The sequence below is a fragment of the Protopterus annectens genome, chromosome 9.part0 (assembly GCF_019279795.1).
Source record: "Protopterus annectens isolate FY-2018-M chromosome 9.part0, PAN1.0, whole genome shotgun sequence".
NCBI lineage: Eukaryota > Metazoa > Chordata > Ceratodontiformes > Protopteridae > Protopterus > Protopterus annectens.
In genome coordinates this window covers 1,751,795,818-1,751,818,869 of record NC_056743.1, presented here as the reverse complement: position 1 = coordinate 1,751,818,869, position 23,052 = coordinate 1,751,795,818, and the positions used below count along the sequence as shown (strand labels likewise).

The following is a 23,052-nucleotide window of genomic DNA, read 5'->3' as shown; positions in this document are numbered from 1 at the left end:
CACACTTCAATCAATTCTCCCCTTGCTGCAGGAGAACGACTGGATGTGCTCTATAGACCTCAAGGATGCGTACTACCACATATTGATGGACAGACGATCCAGAAGGTTTCTCCGATGTTCTTCATCTCACATTGCTGCAGTCCTTACATATGGGTAGTCCGCTGTCCTCGGTCGGCCCGAATACCAAAGTATTAGGCTGACGTCGGTCAAGGCGCTTAAAACTGACATCAGGACGTCAGGGTACAAAAGCGCATGACCGACGTCATTTCCTCAGTCTTTTTTGCCACATGGTCCGATGCAGAAGAAGGCGTTGCAGTGCCGTCAAGGCTCTGAAATTTTTCGGAGTTTCAGACCGAATCCAAGTTGGCTAGGTACTCGTTGGGAATATTTTGTTTTTCTTGCCTCAGTGTTTTACCGATGTCAGAAAAGTGAATAACTGTATTTCTTGTGGGAAACAGATACCGATAGGGATTATCATTCTTTGTGTATTCCTTGTTTGGGGCCTGAGCACGACGTTGTTGGGTGTCGCTTTGTGCTAGGTTCAATAAACGCACTATTGGTTAGATTGTGCTAGGCTGGTCTTTGGGAAGCGGTGCAATTATAATATGCCGTCCGATTCTCCGGCGCCCGCTTTCTTGAAAAAGCAAACAAAGCAGTTACACCCAGGCAAGATGAGTCGGACGCTGTTCTTTAGAGGCTTCAGTGGAACCGGTGGTTCCCGGAGACTTCTCTGGAGTCTCAGGGGGAGACTTTGATTTTGCAGGAGGTGGTCTCTCAGGAGGCAGGTCAGGCTGAAGGGGCTTCTCAAGTTACTGTAATCCCCTCCCTTCCTAGGGTGGTTAGGCCTTCTCCTTCTGTTTCCAAGGCTTCTCCCAGAGGCAGGCCAGTTTTAGCTTCTGTTGGTGTCACTCCTAGTTCAGCAGGGTCTGTGCCTAAGAAGCACATGCTTAAAATGGCAGAAGATTTGATTACTCTGATTAGAGGTTCTTTGCCCCTCCTGATAAGAGGCCTAGGGTGGAGCCAGAGTTGGGAAGTTTTGAGCAGGCTTGACATGTTTCAGAGTCCTCAGCTCAAGACTTGCAGCACTACTCTCCTTATTCTGATTCTGATGCAGATGATTCCACTCCTTCTGCTTCTCCTCCAGAGGATTTTTCTTTTCAGAGACACTTCATTCTATGAGGGAACATTTTAAGTGGGAAGGTCAGGACTTCTCTGATTCTAGGAAAAGGCTTAGGGAGTTTTTGCTGTTACCCCAGCATAGGCCCTTGGCTATACCCTCTTCTGGATGTTGTGGAACATGTGTTTGCAGAGGCTTCACTTAATCCTGATTCTCTGCCTCCTGCTCCTCTTAAACCGGATAGGTATTACAGGGTGCCTGAGGCTCATAAATATCTTTATAAGAGTCCTAGGGGACCCAGAAACTATTAGTCAGGGACCTAAGGGTGTCAAGGCCTCTGTTGTAAAAATCCGGTTCCTCTAGATAAAGAAGCCAGAGCTTTGGATAGATGGGGAAAGAAGGTCTATACATCTTCTACCTTAGCTATGAGGGCTTTGAATTGCCAGTTTCATATGTTGAAATATCAAAACTTTCTTCTTTCTCAATTGAAGTCTAAGGTGGATGCTCTGGCGGAAGGCATTGAGTGTAAAGAATTACAAGATTTGGTGCATGTCTCTGAACAGGTGGGTAAGCATTCATTACAGTGTGGTTTTGATGCTGTGCAGGCCTCGTCTAGGGTGGCTGCCACTGGCTCAGTTCTTAGCAGGCACTGGCTGAAGGATCAGAATTTCTCTGACCATGTTAAGACAAGGATTTTGGATGCTCCTTTGCAGTCTGATGTGTTGTTTGGTTCACCTGTGGAGTCAGTCTTGAAGAAAATGGAAGACAAGGCTAAGTCTATGCAGGCTGTTAAAGATTTTTGCAAGTTCAGCCTCCAAGTTTAGTAGGAATTGGCCTGCTAAGGGGTGGACGTATCCTTCTTATGATTCTCAGTCTAGGGGTAGATCTAGACGTGGTAGGGGCAGAGCTCAGAGTTCTTTCAGGCCTAGAACAGGGAGTTCACCTGCACAATCTTCGGTGAGGGCAGGGGCCAGTCCTTTCGTAAACAGGCCCAATGACCTACTTTTCAGCTGCCAGATCCTTCTTGCCTGGCAGCACCTTTGGGAGGAAGGTTAGCACTCTTCAAGGAACATTGGATGTTGATTACCCAAGACAAATGGGTATTGGATATCATACACCAGGGTTACAAGTTTTATTTCCATACCTTGCCTCCTTTCAAAGGCATGCCGGACGCTCCTCCTCAGCAAAGACTAGAGGCTAACAAATTTCTCTACTACTTCAAATAGGGGCCATACAACTGGTCCCTCTGCCAGAAGTGGGCCTAGGATTTTATTCTGTTTCTAGTACCAAAGAAAGGAAACACGTGGAGACCAATTTTGGATTTATCTATCCTCAACACATATCTGGACATTCCCAAGTTCAAAATGTTGACGTTACAACAGCTTTTACCTCTGCTGGGCAAAGATCACTGGATGGTGACTCTGGATCTCAAGGAGGCTTACCTTCATGTTCCTGTCAGGCCCAGTTGCAGGAAGTATCTGCTGGCTGGGACTTCACATTATCAGTTCTCTGCATTGCCCTTTGGCTTATCTACTGCGCCCAGAGTGTTCACGAAGGTTCTGGCTCCAGTGGTAGCTTTCTTCAGGCTAAGAGGAATACAGATCTATCCTTATTTGGACGATTGCCTGATTCTTCATCATTTACAGTATGTGATGGCAGTGTTAAGATGAAGTCCAGTCTAGTACCCTCTCAGGACATAAAGCTTTGGGGTGAGACTGAATACAGCATCCCAGATGGCCTTTTGACCCCGGACAAACAAAAGAATCTTTCTCTTTACTTCCATCAGTTGTCTCGTCAGTCCAGGCTGACTGCAAGGACAGTCCTTCAAGCCTTGGGGTTCATGGCATCTTGTATTCTGGTACTTCCCAATGCCAAACTGCATATGAGGAAGCTACAATGGTATCTCAAGAATGTATGGACACAGCACTGCCAAGATTTGGACACTGTCATTCAGATAATACCTTGCATTCAAAAGGAATTTTTGTGGTGGGCTCAGGAATGTCACCTAAACAAGGGACTCTCTGTGACCCGCCAGAGGCGAGTCAGATTTAACGACAGATGCCTCAGACAAAGCTTGGGGAGCTCATCTAAATGGAAAATGGGTACAAGACACGTGGCCTGCCAGACTTCAACATCTACATATCAACTTGAAGGAGATGTTAGCAGTCCAATTTGCATTGATAGCTTTCAAGGATTTACTTCTTCCAGGGCAGGTGTTGATTCAAACAGACAACACAACTGTCATGTGGTACATCAACAAGCAAGGGGAACGATTCTTATCCTCTATGCAGACGAGCAATGATTTTGTGGGAGACTGCTCTCAGTTTACAGCTAAATCTTCAGGCAAGGTTTCTGCCAGGAGCACAGAACTCCTTAGCAGATGTGTTGAGCAGACAAATTATGGATCCGAAATTGGATCCTCATGTATTTCAGAGATTGACAGTGTTATGGGGAACTCCAGACATAGATCTGTTCGCTTCTCCACTAAATTATCAGCTGCCAAAGTTTTGCACAAAAGGTTTCATCCCACAGCTTGGAAAGTGGATGCTTTCTCATTCAATTGGAGCAATCTTCACGTGTATGCCTTTCCACCTCTGCCTCTCCTCCCAAAGGTACTGCTGAAGGTCAGACAGGACAAGCCAAACATGATTTTAATAGCTCCAGATTGGCCTCGACAGCACTGGTACCCATTACTGAGAAGTCTGGTACAGGAGCCTCCATGGCCTTTGGATTCCTCACCTGCTGTCTCAGGAGAACAGTCATTTCCTCAATGTCAAACTTCATTCTCTACATCTGACAGCCTGGCATATTCTGTTTTAAACCCTGGTGGGTCTCAGCTTCCACAACAAGTTTTGAATGTTATTTTGGAGGCCAGAAGGCCTAGTACAAGGAAAGTTTACGCGGGTTAATGGAGCAGATTTTGGTTTTGGAGTACGGCAAAGCAATTTGAGGTTTCTAAACCTAATTTAAGTGTCAATACCTTACTGAGTTATTGGACAAAGGTTTGTCCTTCTCCTCTATAAAGGTTCATGCTGCAGCAATTTCTGCTCACTATGACTGTGACCCACCATTATTTTCTCAGCCTTTGTTTAAGCAATTCCTTAGAGGGGCAAAGAATATAAGACCCCACGACCCCCATAGAGCTCCTACTCCTGCTTGGGATCTCAATTTTGTGTTGGAGAAACTCACTCTACAACCTTTTGAGCCTGCAGCATCGGCAGAGTTGAAATATTTATCATGGAAGACTGCTTTTTGGCCATTGGCCATTACCTCTGCGAGAAGGGTTTCTGAATTACAGGCCCTTATGGCAGTTGAGCCTTTCTTAATTTTCCACAAGGATAGGGTGTCTTTACTAACCCTTCTTTTATGCCTAAAGTGGTTTCTAGTGTGGCTTTAAACCAAACTATTCATTTGCCTACTTTTTATGCAAACCCCAAAATAAAGGGGAAAGGATTTTGCACACTTTGGATATACACAGACAGTTGCGATATTATTTGAGCAGAACTAAAGGGTTCAGGCAGTCTCAGCAGTTTTTGTTTTTTTTTGCTTTGGGTTCTCAGGGCAAACCTGTTTCAAAACAAACTATTTCTAAGTGGATTGGTTTTGTATTGCTTTCTGTTATTCCCATCATGGTAAGGAGATTCCAGCTGGGATTAGGCCTCATTCCACTATGCCACTTCTACAGCTTTTTAAGGGGTGGCTACTAAAGATATTTTGGAAGCAGCTACTTGGAGTTCAGTGCATACTTTCTCTAAGCATCCACCTTCCACTTTACTCTAAATCTAGGGCTGGATTTGGCATGTTGGCAGCTCCTAATGCTTTATAGTTTTGCCATCCTCCCTTACCTCTGCTTTGGGATTCTACCCATATGTAAGGACTGCAGCAATGTGAGATGAAGAGAATAGTACAGTTTTACCTACCACCATAAATGTAGATGTTCAAGATCCACATTGCTGCAGTCCAATTCCCTCCTTCCCTCTGTTGTTGAAGGTGGTGGTGTGGTTTGTGTTGTACATATTGTAAAATATGGTTGTGGTGGGTGGTTGGTTAGGTTTTGCTGGTTTTGGCTTTGGCCTTTCTTGTTAGGGCCTTCTGACATCTGGGGCAAGAAAAGACTGAAATGACGCCGGTCATGCGCTTTTGTACCCCTGATGTGCCTTGACCGACGCCAGACTAATACTTTGGTATTCGACAGCGGACTTACCCATATGTAAGGACTGCAGCAATGTGGATCTTCGAACATCTACATTTATGGTAGGTACAAAACTGTACTTTTCTGGCTGGGAGCCAGTCATTATCAGTTCAGGGTTCTTCCATTCGGCATCACCTCAGCCCCCAGGGTGTTCACCAAGGTCATGGCAGTGGTTGCAGCCCACCTGAGACTTCTGGGCATTCAGGTTTTCCTGTACCTAGACGACTGGCTCCTTACTGCCGCCAACAGGCATCAACTCTGTGTTGCAAGAGATTACGCTCTGACTCTTGCCCAGAGTCTAGGCATCTCAGTGAATCTTCAAAAATCCTTCCTTCGCCCCGTACAAGTATTAGAGTTCATAGGGGCCAGATTGGATACCCGTACTTCTCAAGCCTTTCTGAAGTCGGACAGGCCGAGCAACTTGTCGCTTCAGGTGCTTACTTTTCTTCAGAGCCAGGCTCCTGCAGCGGAGTTAGTCCTGAGGGCACTAGGGTCTATGGCAGCGGCAATCGGTCTATCCCTTCATGCACACCTGTGAATGTGGATTTTACAATGGACCCTCCAAGTTCAGTGGTCGCTATTACTCCACACATTAAGCTCTCCGATCCCACTGACCAGAGTTTGCAGAGACTCCCTTCTTTGGTGGCTTTACTCTCGAGAGCTGAGGCAAGGGAGACCCTTTGTGATTCCTCCGCCCCAAGCCACGTTGACCATGGTTGCTTCTCACCTTGGGTGGGGGGGCATTGTTCGGGCAGAACCGTCCAAGGCATGTGGACTTCCCTAGAGACCGCTCTGCATATCAATGTCCTAGAGATGAGGGCGGTGCTTCTAGCGTTGCAAGCTCTCCACGACCTTCTACCTCTGGGGACTATTGCAATCCAGACAGACAATATGTCGGTAGTCTGGTACATAAACAAACAGGGAGGAACCAGGTCTTATCCCCTTTGTCGAGAAGCTATGAGAGTGTGGGAATGGGCGATATCCACCAACCGCTTTCTAGTAGCAATGCACATTCCGGGATGGTCCAACATATTAGCGGACAAACTGAGTCGGATAATTCTCACTCCGTACGAGTGGTCTCTCAATCCATCAGTTGCGAAGCAGATCTTCCGCAAGTGGGGTTGGCCTCACTGCGATCTTTTTTCTTCTCCATTAAACACAAAATGCAGCGAGTACTTCGCAATACTTCCCCCCCCCCGAGGGGGAGACTCCCAGAGACACTCTAGTTCATGCTTGGCCTCCCGGTCTTCTTTATGCTTACCCTCCCCTTCCGCTTATGACCAAGTTCATACAGAAAGCCTCTCAGTTGGGGAGCAAAGTTATCCTCATAGCCCCATTCTGGCCTTGCCAGATCTGGTTCCCATACCTGCGGTCTCACAGTTTAACACCCCCTTGGATACTGGAACCCATTCCAGACCTGATTTCACATCCCGCAGGATGTCAAACCCCGAACCTGGTAAACCTCAAGCTTGCAGCTTGGTTGATCCAGTTCCACTGATGGCAAGGGCTCCTGGTATCTCATCACCAGTGAAGGCCATTCTGGTAGCGGCTCATAAGCCATCTACCAGGAAAATATATAATAGCAAGTGGAAACGCTTCTCCATCTGGGCAACAGACAAGGGCCTGGATCCTTTTACAGTTCCTATTCCGACAATCTTGGACTTCCTCTCGCTGATTTTTCAGCAGGGAGCAAGTGCTTCTATGGTTAAGGTGCAGTTAGCAGCCATTTCCCATTTTCATGTGGGAGATGGACTAGGGTCATTGGCATCCACAAAGTTATGCAAAACTTTCTTGCGAGGCATCTTTCTCTTGAAGCCTCCTGTGAAAACAGTGGTACCCCCATGGGATTTGACACTAGTTTTGCAAGCCCTGACGAGTCCACCCTTTGAGCCTGCAGCCTCGATTCCTTTAAAATTCTTGTCCTGGAAAACGGCTTTTTTGGTAGCTATTACTTCTGCAAGAGGGTTTCAGAACTCCAAGCACTGTGTATGAAACCCCTTTATCTCATTTTTCACAGGGATAGAGTGTCTCTCAGGACTAACCCATCTTTCTTACCTAAGGTGACTTCGGAATCTAATATCAATCAATCGATCAATTTGCCCGTGTTCTTTCCAAATTTTCAGAATAAGGGGGAGTACATATTGCACAAACTGGACGTACACAGGCAACTACGTTTTTACTTGCATCGAACTAAGGATTTTCGCAAGTCTGATCAGTTGTGTGTGTCCTTTGCAAAATCAGCCAGGGGAAGGGCCATTTCTAAAGTGACCCTAGCAAATTGGATTTGTCGATTTATAGCTCAGGGGTATGTATCTTCGGGCAAACCAGCTCCTATGGGAATACACGCTCATTCTACCCAGTCCATCGCCACCTCAGCAGCTTTCTGGTCCAGGGTTCCCTTGGACGACATATGTTCAGCAGCTACCTGGTCCTCTTCTCATACGTTCATTTCTCATTATAAACTGGATATGATATCGAGAAGTAGGGCTTCTTTTGGCTCCGCGGTGCTTCGGAATATCCTTCCATAAGGCCACCCAGGTTTATTGTCTAGGTAGCCGAGGACTCTATCCCACAGGTTGCAGAGCAAATGAAGTAACTACTTCAGATAAAGAAGTTATGTACTCACCATAACGTTCCATCTGAGTAGGTACTTCATTTGTCTGCAACCATCCCCCCCTGCCATCCCCCTAACCTTTTCTCGGGTTTTCTTCTGGTCACCTGAAATTTTGCTGTCTTGAGGTTAGGTCTTCAGTATACCGCTGTCAAGGTTATGACGTAGATTGGGCAAAATCGATCTGAGGTAATACAGTTAGTGGCAGGGGATTTTGGGTAGGGGGAGGAGCTAGGAGCTCGGATCTTGTAGCTTGTGAAGCTGCCGGCTCGGATCCGAGATCGGATCCAATACTCACAGGTTGCAGACAATGTTATGGTGAGTACATAACTTCTTTTTCAGTTCCTTCACCTACAAGTCCTGTAAGGGAAACCTGAAATTCATCTTCAGTATAAACTTGTAGTAGTATCCCAAAGTCTTCTAATGAAGCTTTAGGTACAACTGATGGTTCAAAAAGCTTCAGTGTGAATGCCACTGACATGATATTTAAACATTAATTAGAGGTGTTTCACTTGGATGGCCACAGTGGTGCAGCGGTTAGCATTGCCACCTCACAGCAAGAGGTTCTCCGGTTCGATTCTCGCCTGGGGTGCCTTCTGTGTGAAGTCTGTATGTCCTCCCTGTTGTCGCGTGGGTTTCCTCTGTGTGCTCCAGTTTCCTCCCACATCCCAAAGACATGCTGTATGTGGATTGGACACTTTAAATTGGCCCTAGGCATGAGTGTGTGCACGTGTGTGCCTTCTGTGGAAGGTTGGGCACTGGGCTGGCAACTCGACACCGTAAAACCCAACTGCCAGTCATGAGCGGACAGGTGATCCGCTGTGGCGACCCCTAACCGTGAAAAGCTGAAAGAAGAAGAAGAGGTGTTTAACTTCTTGGTACCACACAACATTTTCTTGTAACAATCATGTATTTTGTCCAGGGTGGACTGTAAAATGCTGCTGTCATTTGCATTTATTATTATTTTGACCAATTTAATATAATTTGCATAAGTAGCATGAAAACAGTGTCTATAATGTTAGACATTCAGATGTGAAGCAAATATGGTCTTAAAATAGATATGTGAGGGAATTGCCTGGTTTAGAACCTTTTGTTTACCTACCCATGTGATTCAGCTGCCTAATGCATGCATGGTTTCCCTCACATTATCTATGGTATGATCCCAGTCATTGTTGTTACTGGTAATATATATCAGTTTATACTGAAGATGAATTTAAGACCATATGTACATAGAAGGCCAATCTCTAACTAAATGGGATAATTTAATTCTAGCACAAAAAGGGAAACTGGCTAGGCTTAAAATGGCCTGCAAGGGCATTTAGCCTAGTAATGACCTGTGAACGTATGAACATATAAAGTCTTAACTTTCAACCCTATTCTAATCCTACTTTAACGGTCTTACAGGTAAGCTTAATGTGAATAGTTTGCATACTGAAACTTTAAACTGCAACTGATCACCACTCCAATGCTTAGTGTAAGGGATATTTACACTGTGGTTCATTCTGCTTTGTACATAGAATGTTGAGTATATTGTTGCCCTTAGTAAGGGTTAATGATGAACTGATATATTGTTTCATCGATTAAATAAGAAGTAAATGGGTTTTTTATTTATTTTATCTTATTTGTTAACCAGGTGAGCCCACTGGACACAAGTTTCCCTTTTCAGGGGTGACCCTGAAGCATTGCCTGGTTTAAGTGACTTGGAGAGTCATGCATTAGGCTAATGGAAGTGGAAGGAATACAGCCCTGTCCACCAAACTACAGGAAGAAGTTGTTAACCAGCACAGAGCCTTAATCGTCAGTGCTAACTGCTAAGTCTGAACAGCTGTCATAGTCAGTCTTGTTTTATTGGGTGTATGTTTGTATGCCGTTACTTTTTGATGGCAGTATGCTGAATTTAAGAAGCTCACAGCTTGACGAGCTCTGCTGCACTACTTTTGTAGGGTGTGTAGATTCTTGTTAATCATACTGTGAACCTGTTGAGCTCACTGGAAACAGTACACAGTTCGATTTAGTTTTGGAATGCTCAGATAAACTTAGATTTAAATTTTGTTCAGATGAAGTTGAGTATAAATTGCTATTTCCCTACTGTGATCACAAGTTTTCCTTTACAGAAGTGGTTAATTAATGGAATTCATTTTTTTTGTTGTTGCAGGATAGCAAAAGGCTACCAGAACTCCCCAGATCTGCGACTGACATGGCTTCAGAATATGGCAGCGAAGCATTCTGAACGTGGAAACCATGCTGAGGCAGCGCAATGTCTTGTGCATTCAGCAGCATTAGTTGCAGAGTACTTGAACATGCTGGAGGATTGCCGACATCTCCCAGTGGGCTGTGTCAGCTTCCAGGTGAGCAACTGAAATCAAACCCAGAAAGAAATAGTGCGGCATTGCTGACTTAGTAGTAAGAGGCAGGATATTGCAATTGCAGAGTAGTCCTCTCCTGTCAGTCATCAGGAAGCTCACAGAATTCAGCTGTCCAGAAGAAAAATTTGTTTACGTATTGGAGTGCGAAGTGCATCTGAGCAGCTGTACTTACATTGTAGAGGAATTCTCCCAGGTTTATTCACAGTGCTCACTGCATACTTCCATCCTAGTGGTAAGTACTTCTGTGGTTTCTTCTTTGCCAAAGTGTATGGGATACTCATAAATACGTATATCTCATTCATTCAATGTCCACCATAGTAGCAGTCAAAACTTACAATACTAACGCATTTAAATGTGGTAGGCAGATCCTGAAATGGTAAGTTCATTTGGAAATGTATTTAGTGTAGATGACTAAGAACCAAATTACCAGTTTTCCTGTATTATATTAATGGAATCTATTTAAACCTACCAACTGCCATGTTTTTTTCTGATAACCCTACAGCTTGCCATGCCCTTCAAAACTGTTTAGAAATATGTCAGATGTAAATGTTATATTGTGTTAGCACCCATTGACAATATGAAAAAATCATCCACATTAACATAAACTCTCAGTCTTGGGGCTCACCAAATCTTCACTGCAGTTGTTCCATAGCCACAGCTTCCTCTCAAACACTGTACAAGCAGTGAAATAAAAAAAAATATTTTTCTACCTTCTTGACCATAACTTTTGGTGTCTACAAGGGTCTGTACTAGCCCCATACTTTTCAACATATTCATCAATGACTTTTACACTTCTACAAAAAATGTACCTTAGTTCAAAACACTGATGACTCAAACCTAATCTGCTCTGCCAAATCTCTTTCTGAATTCCAACATCTTCCACAACAATGCTTATCAATTGGCTATGTAAACATGAAACATGGCTATGTAATTCATAACTACTACTAAACTCTCCAAAAACGAAATTACTGCTCTTTACCCCAAAACGCATCTCATACAAAACAACAGTGTTAATTATTGTCTCAGCCAACAACACCATGATAGAACAAGTAAGCCACATAAAATTACTGGGTGTCATCATAGATGACCAGTTGAAATCTGATCACAATGTATACAGTTGAAAAAACTCATCAAAAATTAGGTACATTTTATACAAGGTAAAAATTTACCTCACTGACATAACAAGATGATATATAGCCTCTTCTTTTTTACTGCCATCTCTCCTCTATGCTGCCATAGTCTTCGCTGACCATTTAAGTCTTACAACTGTCCAAACTTGAACAATGTTGTAATAAAGTAGCCATAGTAACAATAGAACACACCACTACCTAGCCCTCAGAGAATTAAACTGGTTAGAACTACGACATCACCTACCTCTTTCTCAACTAAATTCAATACACAGACTTTTCTGTAAGCCAAAAAAATTGCCCAGCCCTTAGCAACTTAATGCAGCACTACTCCCCCAACATAATTTTACAGTCTTGGCAAAAATCACTATAACCAAATAATCTAATAGTCCAGGTAACTCTCTATATTTAAAAACTGAAACTAAGATATGGAACCACATCCCACTACCTCTGAAATCCATTCAGAGTGCAAATTCAGTTAAAACACAACTATAGATGTTATGTGGTCCAATCTCACCTACATTCTTACTCATGGGTTCAGAGCCAAACATCTGCTCGGACTCGGCCAACTTATATTTTTCTAGCACGAAGTCTCTAATTGGCTGGGCTAACCTGGTATCCCATGTTGCACCACTCCACAACCCCAGATCTCGTTTGCCGCTCGTGGAGCTAGGAAGTGGTCTCGTTTGGCTGTGGCTAAGTAGATTTAAAACTTCTTTTTCTAGTGAAAAGTTGTTCTCTTTCATCACAAAAGCTATTTTAATAGCTATTTTGCTTATTATTAACGTTGTTTTGTGGTGTGAGTGTTTGTTTGTGGTATCCCTCCATTCCTACGGGCTAGGCCCATTTAAGTTAGAGGACCTAGTCCTCCCTCCGTTTTTGAGGTTTGTCTGAGGTAAACATTTGTCCTTTGCTAACAGTGTGTGTGTCTTGTTGTCAGGTCAGAATCGTTTAACTTAGAGATTCTGTCTTTTGGTTGTTACTGGTAGTTTCCCGCCTTATCCGTTGTGGCCTACAGTCCTGTGTCTGTGCTTGTATACTGTGGTTTGGCCGTTATGTCTAAGGATCAAAAAGAACACAAACCCTCTGGGTTTAAGAAGTGTTCTAAATGTAGCTACAAGATGTACATAACAGATGGACATACTGTTTGTGTATACTGCTTGGGGGCTATACATTTACAAGAGTCCTGTAGTTTTTGTCACGCTTTTAGCCCCAGGTTCTACAAGAGAGAAAAAATAAACTTATACTGAAAGGCCTTCTTAAGCCTTTGAGGAGTCCTTGGACTCTTCCTCTGGTTCACAGTCTAAAACCAAGACTTCTAAAGCCAAGAAAAGATCAACAGCTCCATCGGTTACTTCGGAGCCACCGGAGAAGACTACCAAATTGGACTCGACCTCCTCGGCTCCCTTGTCCTCGGGGCCGCAGGAGGTAGCTGTGATTCTCGAATCTGCCTCGGCTCCGATCCTGTTAGAGCCCATTCGGAGCCGATCTCCTAGTGTCAGACAAGGATCTCCAGATAGGAGATCACAATCACCTTCTCTCTCCTCCAAATCCTGCAGACTCTCTGATTTGGATGTGGATAGGGTGGATCAGAGGCTCCTGCAGTCACCGGTTTTGCCTAAATTATTTTCGGCTCCAACCCAGTCGGCTCCGGAGCCAGTCCAGATGAGTGCGCCCGTGTTTCTTCCTCCGAGCACCTCCTTGTCTTAGGAGCCGGAGTGTTCGGCTCCGGGTGATATTTTGCCGGCGCCGATACCTCTTAAGGCCTTATCGGTGCCGACGTCGGCTCCTACTATGTTGGCTCCGTCCTCTGGTTTCGGAACCCAGGTGTCCTCTGTTGGGCCCGAGGTTGATACGTCTCCTTGGCGCTTCGGCTCAGGGAACCTCGGTTCCGATCTTGGCCTCGGAGGTGGGTCGATCCTCGGATTCGGGGGGACCCGCCTTCAAGGCCATGAGGAGCGCACTGGCTAGATCCTCAGTCGCATCACCCGGATCGGTCATTCCATCCCCCACCACGCTGGCGAGAGCCTCTGATGTCCCTCATCGGTTGACGGCGGAGCCCCAAGGTCTGGGGTTACCCCCATGAGCGGTCCCCAACTTTCTGAGGGCCCCTCAGAGTCTGTCCCTGAGGAGCCCCCAAGGAAGAAATTGTGCAGGAGGAAGCACATAGACTCCCAGGATGAGTCCCTCACCTCTGATACCAACCTCGAGGAGTCAGAGGGGTCCCCCAAGTCGTCCTCCGATGATGTCTCTTTCTCCGACATCCTGGATATTTTGAGGCAGAGAGGCAGCTGGTCGTCCAAACCCCCCTCTGAGGAGGAGTCTGTATTCCTCAAGGCCTTTGGGGCTCAACCCTCCACCTCCTGGGTGTCTCCACCCTTCGATGAGCTCCTGGATTTGATCTGTCGAAGGGCGTGGGAGACTCCTGCCTCAGTGGAACCGGTACCGAGACGTCCTAATAAATTTCTGCCAACTCCCGCTGGGAAAGAGTTCCTGTCCAAAGGGGTTTCTGTGGATGCCATGGTGGTGGCGGCGGCCACTCAGCAGGAAGCAGCCGAGTCTTCTTCCTCCGTCCATCCTCCTAACAAGGAGTCCAGGAGTGTGGATTGGTATGGGAAGCGTACCCTCTCTTCAATGACCTTCACACTTCGGTCTCTGAACTATCTATGTCACTTTACTTGGCTCCAGAGAGATCTCCTTAAAGAGTTGGGAGAAACTCTAACGGGTAACATACCTGAGGCGTTAACACAGACCATTAACGCCCAGTTGTCTACTCATGGATAGATTGTCAACTCATCCATGAAGCTCATATCTTATGCAGAGCAGGGCAACTAGCTCAGGTGTAGCCCTTAGGAGGCAAGCCTGGATGCGCCTGTGTCATTTCGCAGAGGCCTTCAAGTCTTCCTTCACTGATGCCCCTTTTGATGGATCCTCACTTTTTGGGACCAAAGTGAAAGACACCCTCACCAGATGAGAGCAAGAGGGAAAGACCCTGTCTGCTGTAGGGGTCCGTTTTTCCCTCCCATCTAGGCCTTACCCCAAGGCTCAGAGGGGAGGAAAAATGTTGTTCAAAAAGTCACAGAAGTCTTTCCCTGGCGGTCAAGGTGAGTCCCCCTCCAGAGGCAGAGGAGGGGGTGGCTATTCTGGGAGACGCCACCCTAGGGGCAGAAGAGGCCCTCGCAATTCGGGAGACCGTGATTCCTTTCGCGGGCCTTCCTATCATCGTTCCTGATGTATTGCCCGACTGTGCTATTCCGGAGCCAGTTTGGGGCCGCATTTTGTTGTACCCGGAAGCCTGGGCAAGTATCACTCAGGATCGATGGGTGCTTCGTGTAGTTACCGGAGGTTATTCCATCCCATTATTGTCAAACCCTCCTCCACCCAAGAGAATCCCAGACATTCCACCCAGTCAAAGGGATCACGTAACACTAGACATTTCAAAGTTGCTGGAAAAAGGAGTCATCCAACCTGCCCCGTCAGACCAGATCGGATTAGGGACTTACTCAAGACTCTTTTTGGTGCCGAAAAAAACAGGGGACATGAGACCCATCTTGGATCTCAGCCGACTGAACCGCTACATTCTGAAGTCCAAGTTCTGAATGGTCACCCTTCAGTCTATTTTTCCATTACTGGGAAAAGAAGTATGGATGTGCTTCATCGATCTCAAGGATGCTTACTACCATATCAAAATGGACAGGGCATCCAGGAGTCACTTACGCTTCTGGCTGGGAGCCAGTCATTTCCAGTTTTGTGCCCTGCCCTTTGGCCTCACCACAGCCCCCAGCGTGTTCACTAAGTGTTTGGCAGTGGTGACAGCTCACCTGAGATGTCAAGGATTCCAAGTGTTTCCATACCTGAATGACTGGCTCCTCACCGCCCCCTCCAGGCATCTTCTCATTCAGGCAAGGGAAAAGACCATTGCCCTTTGTCATCAACTAGGGATTACCTTGAACTGGGGAAAGTCTGCTTTGCTGCCCTCACAGCGTGTCACATTTATAGGCGCAGAGCTAGACACCATTCACATGCGGGCGTTCCTGCCGCAAGAAAGGATAGAGGTGTTACAGGGTCAGGTTCGCACGTTGCTGCCCCTCAAGAAAGTTCAGGCCAGATGGGTCCTACAGCTCCTGGGATCCATGGCAGCCACCATCATGTTAGTGCCCCTGGCCAGGTTACACATGAGGCTTCTGCAGTGGCTTCTCTCGGCCCAATGGTCCTTTCAGAAACTTCCCCTGTCCCATCTGATCCTACTCACCGATCAGTGCAAACAGGACCTCTGTTGGTGGAGGAGTCCCACAAACTTGAACAAAGGGAATCCATTTATTCCTATGACTCCAGTTGCCACGTTGACCACGGATGCCTCCCAGATAGGGTGGGGGGGGGCATTATCTGGGCAGGATGGTCCAAGGCACCTGGCAGGATCACGAGGTACATTTGCACATCAATGTTCTAGAGATGAGAGTGGTGTTACTGGCGTTGCAAGCACTGCAGAGCTCTCTTCCCCTAGGAACGATTGCAATTCACTCAGACAACATGTCTGTTGTGTGGTACCTGAACAAGCAAGGGAGAACCAGGTCTTACCTCCTTTTCAGAGAGGCCATGCGAGTGTGGCAGTGTGCAGTGTCTTCCCAATGGTTTCTAGTGGCAACGCACATTCCAGGGAAGGCCAATGTGATAGCAGACAGGCTGAGCAGAGCTATTCTAATGCCTTACGAGTGGTCCCTGTACCGCTGAGTTGCGGAGCAGATTTTCAACAGGTGGGGTCAGCCTTGCTGCGACCTTTTTGCCAATCCCCACAATACCAAGTGCAGCAACTACTTCACTCTGATCCCCCCACAGGGGGAGTCACCCAGGGATGCTCTAGTCCACGATTGGCCTCCCGGTCTGTTTTATGCTTTCCCTCTGTTTCCTCTGCTGCAAAGAGTGATCCAGAAAGCCATTTCCTTGGGAAGCAAGATGATTCTTATTGCCCCACACTGGCCTTGCCAAGTCTGATTCTCCTTTCTTCATCAGAATGCAGTGGACCATCCTTGGACTCTGGATTCAGCACCAGACCTACTGACACGCATGTCGGGACAGTCCCATCCCTCCTGAGGACCCACAGGTTGACAGCCTGGCTACTCCACTTCCATCTTTAGTCAGACTTCATCTTTTTTCACCTGAGGTAGTACACATTTTATCTTCTTCTCATAAATCTTCTACCAGAAAGATTTACTCCAGCAAGTGGAAAAGATTTTCAATTTGGGCTCAGGCCAAGGGACTGGATCCTTTCACAGCCCCCATCCCGGCTGTCTTAGATTTTTTATCCACTCTCTTTCAGCAGGGTTCTGCTCCTGCCACCATTAAGGTTCAGCTGGCCACTATCTCCAATTTTCATACCTCTTACGAACCTTCTCTCATGGCGCATAAGCTATGTAAAGCCTTTTTGAGGGGCACCTTGTTGCTTCGGCCTCCGGTGTCGGAACCCATCATGCCATGGGATTTAAATTTTGTGTTACAGGCCCTGACATCATCTCCTTTCGAACCATCTGCCACCTGTGATTTAAAATTTCTGTCTTGGAAGACTGCATTTTTAATAGCTATCACATCAGCCAGACGGGTGTCGGAGATTCAAGCATTGTCCATCAAATCCCCGTATTTAATATTTCACAAGGACAGGGTTTCCTTGAGACCTAACCCGTCCTTCCTTCTGAAGGTAACCTCTGCCGTTAACCTCAATCAGTCCATTGAGCTCCCAGTTTTCTTTCCTCAAATTTCCAACAAGGCAGAGTTTAAGTTTCATCAATTGGACGTACACAGGCAGCTTTGCTTTTACTTACACAGGACTAAACCATTTCGTAAGTCTGATCAATTCTTTGTGTCCTTCTCAGAAAATAGAACAGGTTTCCCTGTTTCTAAGATTACAATTTCCAGGTGGATTTCTGACTGCATCTCCTACGCTTACTCGTCGGCAGGCAGCGAGTTACCGTTCCCTATCAAGGCTCACTCCACCAGGGCTGTTTCCGCTTCAGTAGCTTATCACTCCAGACTGTACTTGGATGAAATTTGTGCTGTGGCCACGTGGGCTTCCCCCCACACCTTCATTACTCATTACAAATTAGACGTGGCTTCTAGGGGCTGGGCTTCCTTTGGTTCCACTGTTCTCAGGAGCATCTTCCATTGAGCCCCCCAGGATAGAGGTGCTAGGGACGCTGTCCTGTGAGTAAGAATGTAGGCGAGATTGGACCACATAACATCTGCAAGTTATGTACTCACCATAACGCTTGATGTATGTGGTCCATCTCACCTCACATTCTTACCTTCCCTCCCGACTTCCCCCCTCCTGGAGGATTTGGAGGCGACATTTGTTTCAGGACCTTTCGGTATTGGTTATTTTTTCTTTGCTGCCCTGGTTAGTGTCCTACTCTTTTGACTGTGGTTGTGCACGAGGTGTGACTATGAGCTGCTGCAAACTAGATCTGGAGTTGTGGAGTGGTGCAACATGGGATACAAGGTTAGCCCAGCCAATTAGAGACTTCGTGCTAGAAAAATATAAGTTGGTCGTGTCGGAGCTGATGTTCGGCTCTGAACCCGTGAGTAAGAATGTGAGGCGAAATGGGCCACATACATCAAGCGTTATGGTGAGTACATAACTTGTAGTTTCACCTGTCATATCAATGGATCTCCTCCTATATATCGCCTGGGTAAACACCACTGTTATCTTCAGCTTGCCATATAGTCAAGCTATTTATTTTCTTTCAGAATCCTGTGCCACACAACTTGTATGCACCAGTACCTGAATAGTTTTATCATCATCTTCCAGCCATATACATCATTTTGTGATTCTGCTAACCCTCCTCCCTCTACCTCTGTGTCTTTATAGCAGTATATATATATATATATATATATATATATATATATATATATATATATATATATATATATATATATATATACATATACACAAACACACACACACACACATATATATATATATATATATATATATATATATATATATATATATATATATATATATACACACATATATATAAACAACTTATCTCTGTCCTCAGTTAACCTATCCTTCTCTCAATCAGTCACCAACTGGTTTCAGAGTTACCTGTCTGACCGCCAGCAATCCGTTGTATGGCAGAAGGACATATCTCCCCAACTACCTGTCTCCATAGGGGTTTCCCAAGGATCCATCCTTGGACCCCTACTCTTCTCTGTTTTCACCAATAATCTAACCTCTGCCACCAAACATGGACACACTCATACAATACGCAGATGATTCAACCATTATCTGCTCAGCCCAGTCCCTACCCAAACTGCAAAAAGTCACACAGGAAGCCTTTTCCTCTGTTGAAACTTGGTTATCCAATGCCCAATTAATACCCAACCCAAACAAAACTAAACTACTCATCTTCCAACCCACCAAACATACTCAAAACAACTCTCACTTTAACATCACAGCAAAAGACAACACCACTATATACCCAACTGAACATACCAAATTGCTAGGAGTGGAAATAGACAATAAACTAAAATTTGACATTCACATATCCATGACTATAAAAAAGTCCACAAAAAACTAGGAGCGTTATACAGAAATAAGCAACTTCTCACCAAAGCAGCAAAGATTTCAATAGCAAATTCCCACCTTATCTCCACCCTACTTTATGCCTCTCTAATATATACCAACCTAAGGCAATGCAATCTAAGCAAGCTAGAAACCTGCTACAACAAAATTGCCAAATTCGCCACAGGGGCATCCTACCGTAGTCACCACTGCCTCTCACTTGCTGAACTGGGGTGGCTTGAACTCCCTCACCTCCTTCAATGGTATCAACTCTCACTTGCCCACAAACTAGTAAATGTCCCATCCCTCCAGAATCTACTCCAACCCTATTGCACCACCAGACCACTAAGATCCAGCATCAAAAATCACTTGCAGATCACTAAAGCCAATAACTCTGCTGGTGAAGCACTATTCTCTTGCACCATAGCCAAATTATGGAACTCCCTCCCACCCACAATTACCTCCGTACCATCATGCATCCACTTCAAAACTTTACTAAAAGCGCACCTAAAACATTCTAGCTATGCCCTTGCAACTCCCACTCTAAAATCACCCACCCCATCCAGCCACTACCTTTCTTTCCACTCCACTAACTACCTTGATTATAGCAAGCTCAGATGCTCATAAGCCTAGTACTTATTATACAGCAGGAACTTCTTATTGTAACATTTGTTAATGTCTGTTGGGTACTTCACAGATAAAGATTCTAGTTGTCTACTGATGTAATATGTTCTTCATCTGTAAATATGTTGTAAGTAATTGCTATGTTACATTGTTAATCGCTATGTAATCCAATGTAACTACTGTCTGTTTATTTTAACTGTGGAGCTTTTCTCCCCTGGCCTCCGCTGAAAATGGACCTACATCCAGTCGGACACTCCCGGTCAACAAATGTAAATAAATAAATAAATTATATATATATATATATATCTATATATATATATATATATATATATATATATATATATATATATATATATATATATATATATATATATATATATATATATATATAAATATATAATATGGGTCCTGGTCTTAGTATCGAAAGTAAGTTTCATTGAAAATGCACTTTCGCTGAAAGGTGACTAAGCAAAAAGTTGTTTGCATGTAGATTTAGTTGTACATCAACTGAACTGTTGATTGTACAACTAAGCAAACTGTTGCTTAGATCGCGGTACAGCGGGGATAATGGAATATTCCCTTTTCCTCACTGTAGTGCGATCTCGGCATGAGAGTATTAAAGTGGGGGGGGTGTGGGGGTCACAGCCCCCCTCTACATAAATGTGAGTACTGTTTAATTTATTTATTTTGTTTTTGGGAAAGTGAGATCGATCATGTATGTTTCGATAAAATGTACTTTTGATGGATCAACAAAGATCCATATACATATACATATATGTATATGTATGGGTCTACCTTATTTTATCGAAATTTCAAAACATCGAAACCCATATGGCTGAGACCATATGATTGACATTTTGAAACTTCGAACACTTTGAATTGACATTGCCATACAGTGCGGAACAGGAGATTTACCATTTTCTTCACTGTAGTGCGATCTCGTAGTTGGTATTTTTAAGTTGCACGGGGTGTGGGGGCTGCAGGGGGGCTTGTCCCCTTGCAAAAATGTAAAGGTGAAGCTTTTTCTTTACGTTTACTGTTTTTGTTGTAGTTTCAAAACTTGGATCATATGGTCTTGGTCATATGTGTTTTGAAGTTTTGAAATTTTGATAAAACAACATACTCATATATGTATGCACAGATATATATATATATATATATATATATATATATATATATATATATATATATATATCTATAATGTTCTCCGGGTGATTGTGAGGTGGAGTTCAGGGAAGAGTTAAGACAGGCACTGGGAGGCAGTGAAGAGTTACCGAATAGCTGGGAAACTACAGCAGAGCTAGTAAGGGAGACTGCTAGAAAGGTGCTTGGTGTGACATCTGGACAGAGGAAGGAGGACAAGGAGACCTGGTGGTGGAATGAGGACATACAGGAGAGTATACAGAGGAAAAGGCTGGCGAAGAAGAAGTGGGATTGCCAAAGAGATGAAGAAAGTAGACATGAGTATAAGGAGATGAGACACATGGCAAAGAGAGAGGTGGCGAAGGCTAAGGATAAGGCATATGGAGAGTTGTATGAGAGATTAGACACTAAAGAGGGAGAAAAGGACCTGTACCGATTGGCTAGACAGAGGGACAGTGCTGGGGAAGATGTGAAGCAGGTAAGGATGATAAAGGATAGTGAGGGAAACATACTCACAAGAGAGGAGAGTGTGTTGAGCAGATGAAAAGAGTATTTTGAGAGGCTGATGAATGAAGAGAATGAGAGAGAAAGAAGGTTGGATGATGTGGGGATAGTGAATCAGGAAGTGAAACAGATTAGCAAGGAGGAAGTAAGGTCAGCTATGAAGAGGATGAAGAATGGAAAGGCTGTTGGCCCAGATGGCATACCAGTGGAAGCATGGAGGTGTTTAGGTGAAGTGACAGTGGAATTTTTAACCAGATTGTTTAATGAAATTTTGGAAAGTCAGAGGATGCCTCAGGAGTGGAGAAAAAGTGTTTTGGTACCTATCTTTAAGAATAAGGGTGATGTGCAGAGCTACAGTAACTACAGAGGGGTAAAATTGATCAGTCACAGCTTGAAGTTATGGGAAAGAGTAGTGGAAGCTAGGTTAAGAAGGGAGGTGATGATTAGTGATCAGCAGTATGATTTCATGCCAGGAAAGAGCACTACAGATGCAATATTTGCTCTGAGAGTATTGTTGGAGAAATACAGAGAAGGTCAGAAGGAGTTCCATTGTGTCTTTGTCGACTTAGAGAAAGCATATGACAGGGTGCCTAGAGAGGAGTTGTGGTACTGTATGAGGAAGTCGGGAGTGGCAGAGAAGTATGTAAGAGTCGTACAGGATATGTACGGGGGTAGTGTGACATTGGTGAGGACTGTGGTGGGAGTGACAGATACATTTAAGGTGGAGGTGAGTTTGCATCAAGGATAAGCTCTGAGCCCTTTCTTATTTGCAGTAGTGATGGACAGATTGACAGATGAGATCAGACAGGAGGCCCCGTGGACTATGATGTTTGCAGATGACATTGTGATATGTAGTGAGAGTAGGGACCAGGTTGAGGAGACACTGGAGAGGTGGAGATATGCTTTAGAGAGGAGAGAAATGAAGGTCAGCAGGGCTAAAACAGAATATATGTGTGTAAATGTGAGGGAGGGTAGAGGAATGGTGAGGATGCAGGGAGTAGAGTTGGTAAAGGTGGATGAGTTTAAGTACTTGGGATCAACAGTTCAGAGTAATGGTGAGTGTGGAAGAGAGGTGAAGAAGAGAGTACAGGCAGGATGGAATGGGTGGAGAAGAGTGTCAGGAGTGATTTGTGACAGACTGGTACCAGTAAGAGTGAAAGGGAAGGTCTACAAGAGGGTAGTGAGACCAGCTATGTTATATGGGTTGGAGATGGTGGCATTGACAAAAAGGCAGGAGTCAGAGATGGATGTGGCAGAGTTAAAGATGTTAAGATTTGCACTGGGTGTGACTAGGATGGACAAGATTAGGAATCAGTATATTAGAGGGTCAGCTCAAGTTGGACAGTTTGCAGGCAAAGCAAGAGAGGCGAGATTGCTTTGGTTTGGACATGTGCTGAGGAGGGATGCTGGGTATATTGGGAAAAGGATGCTGAGGATGGAGCTGCCAGGTAAGAGGAAAAGAGGAAGGCCTAAGATAAGGTTTATGGATGTGGTGAGAGAGGACATGCAGGCTTTTGGTGTGAAAGAGCATGATGCAGAGGACAGGAAGGAATGGAAACAGAAGATCCGCTGTGGTGACCCCTAATGGGAACAGCCGAAAGAAGATGATGATTGATATATATATGTGTGTGTGTGTGTGTGTGTGTGTGTGTGTGTGTGTGTGTGTATATATATATATATATATATATATATATATATATATGTGTGTGTGTGTGTGTGTGTGTACACTCTTAAGTACTAGGTTAACATTTTCTGCTCTATCTAGTTCATTCCCTTACCTCCATTTCTAACTACTAATCACGATTGTTTG

The 23,052-nt window shown here is 44.8% G+C and overlaps 1 protein-coding gene across 8 annotated transcripts in view; it reads left to right on the top strand.

Moving 5' to 3' along the window:
- DOCK6 (dedicator of cytokinesis 6) overlaps positions 1-23,052 on the top strand; it is a 2,991,519-nt gene that overhangs the window by 2,540,036 nt on the left and 428,431 nt on the right. For all 8 annotated transcript variants that reach the window (XM_044084603.1, XM_044084600.1, XM_044084599.1 and 5 more), the window contains one exon: positions 10,076-10,268. In XM_044084603.1, the coding sequence (XP_043940538.1) occupies positions 10,076-10,268 (193 nt within the window). The remainder of the gene's footprint in view (positions 1-10,075; positions 10,269-23,052) is intronic.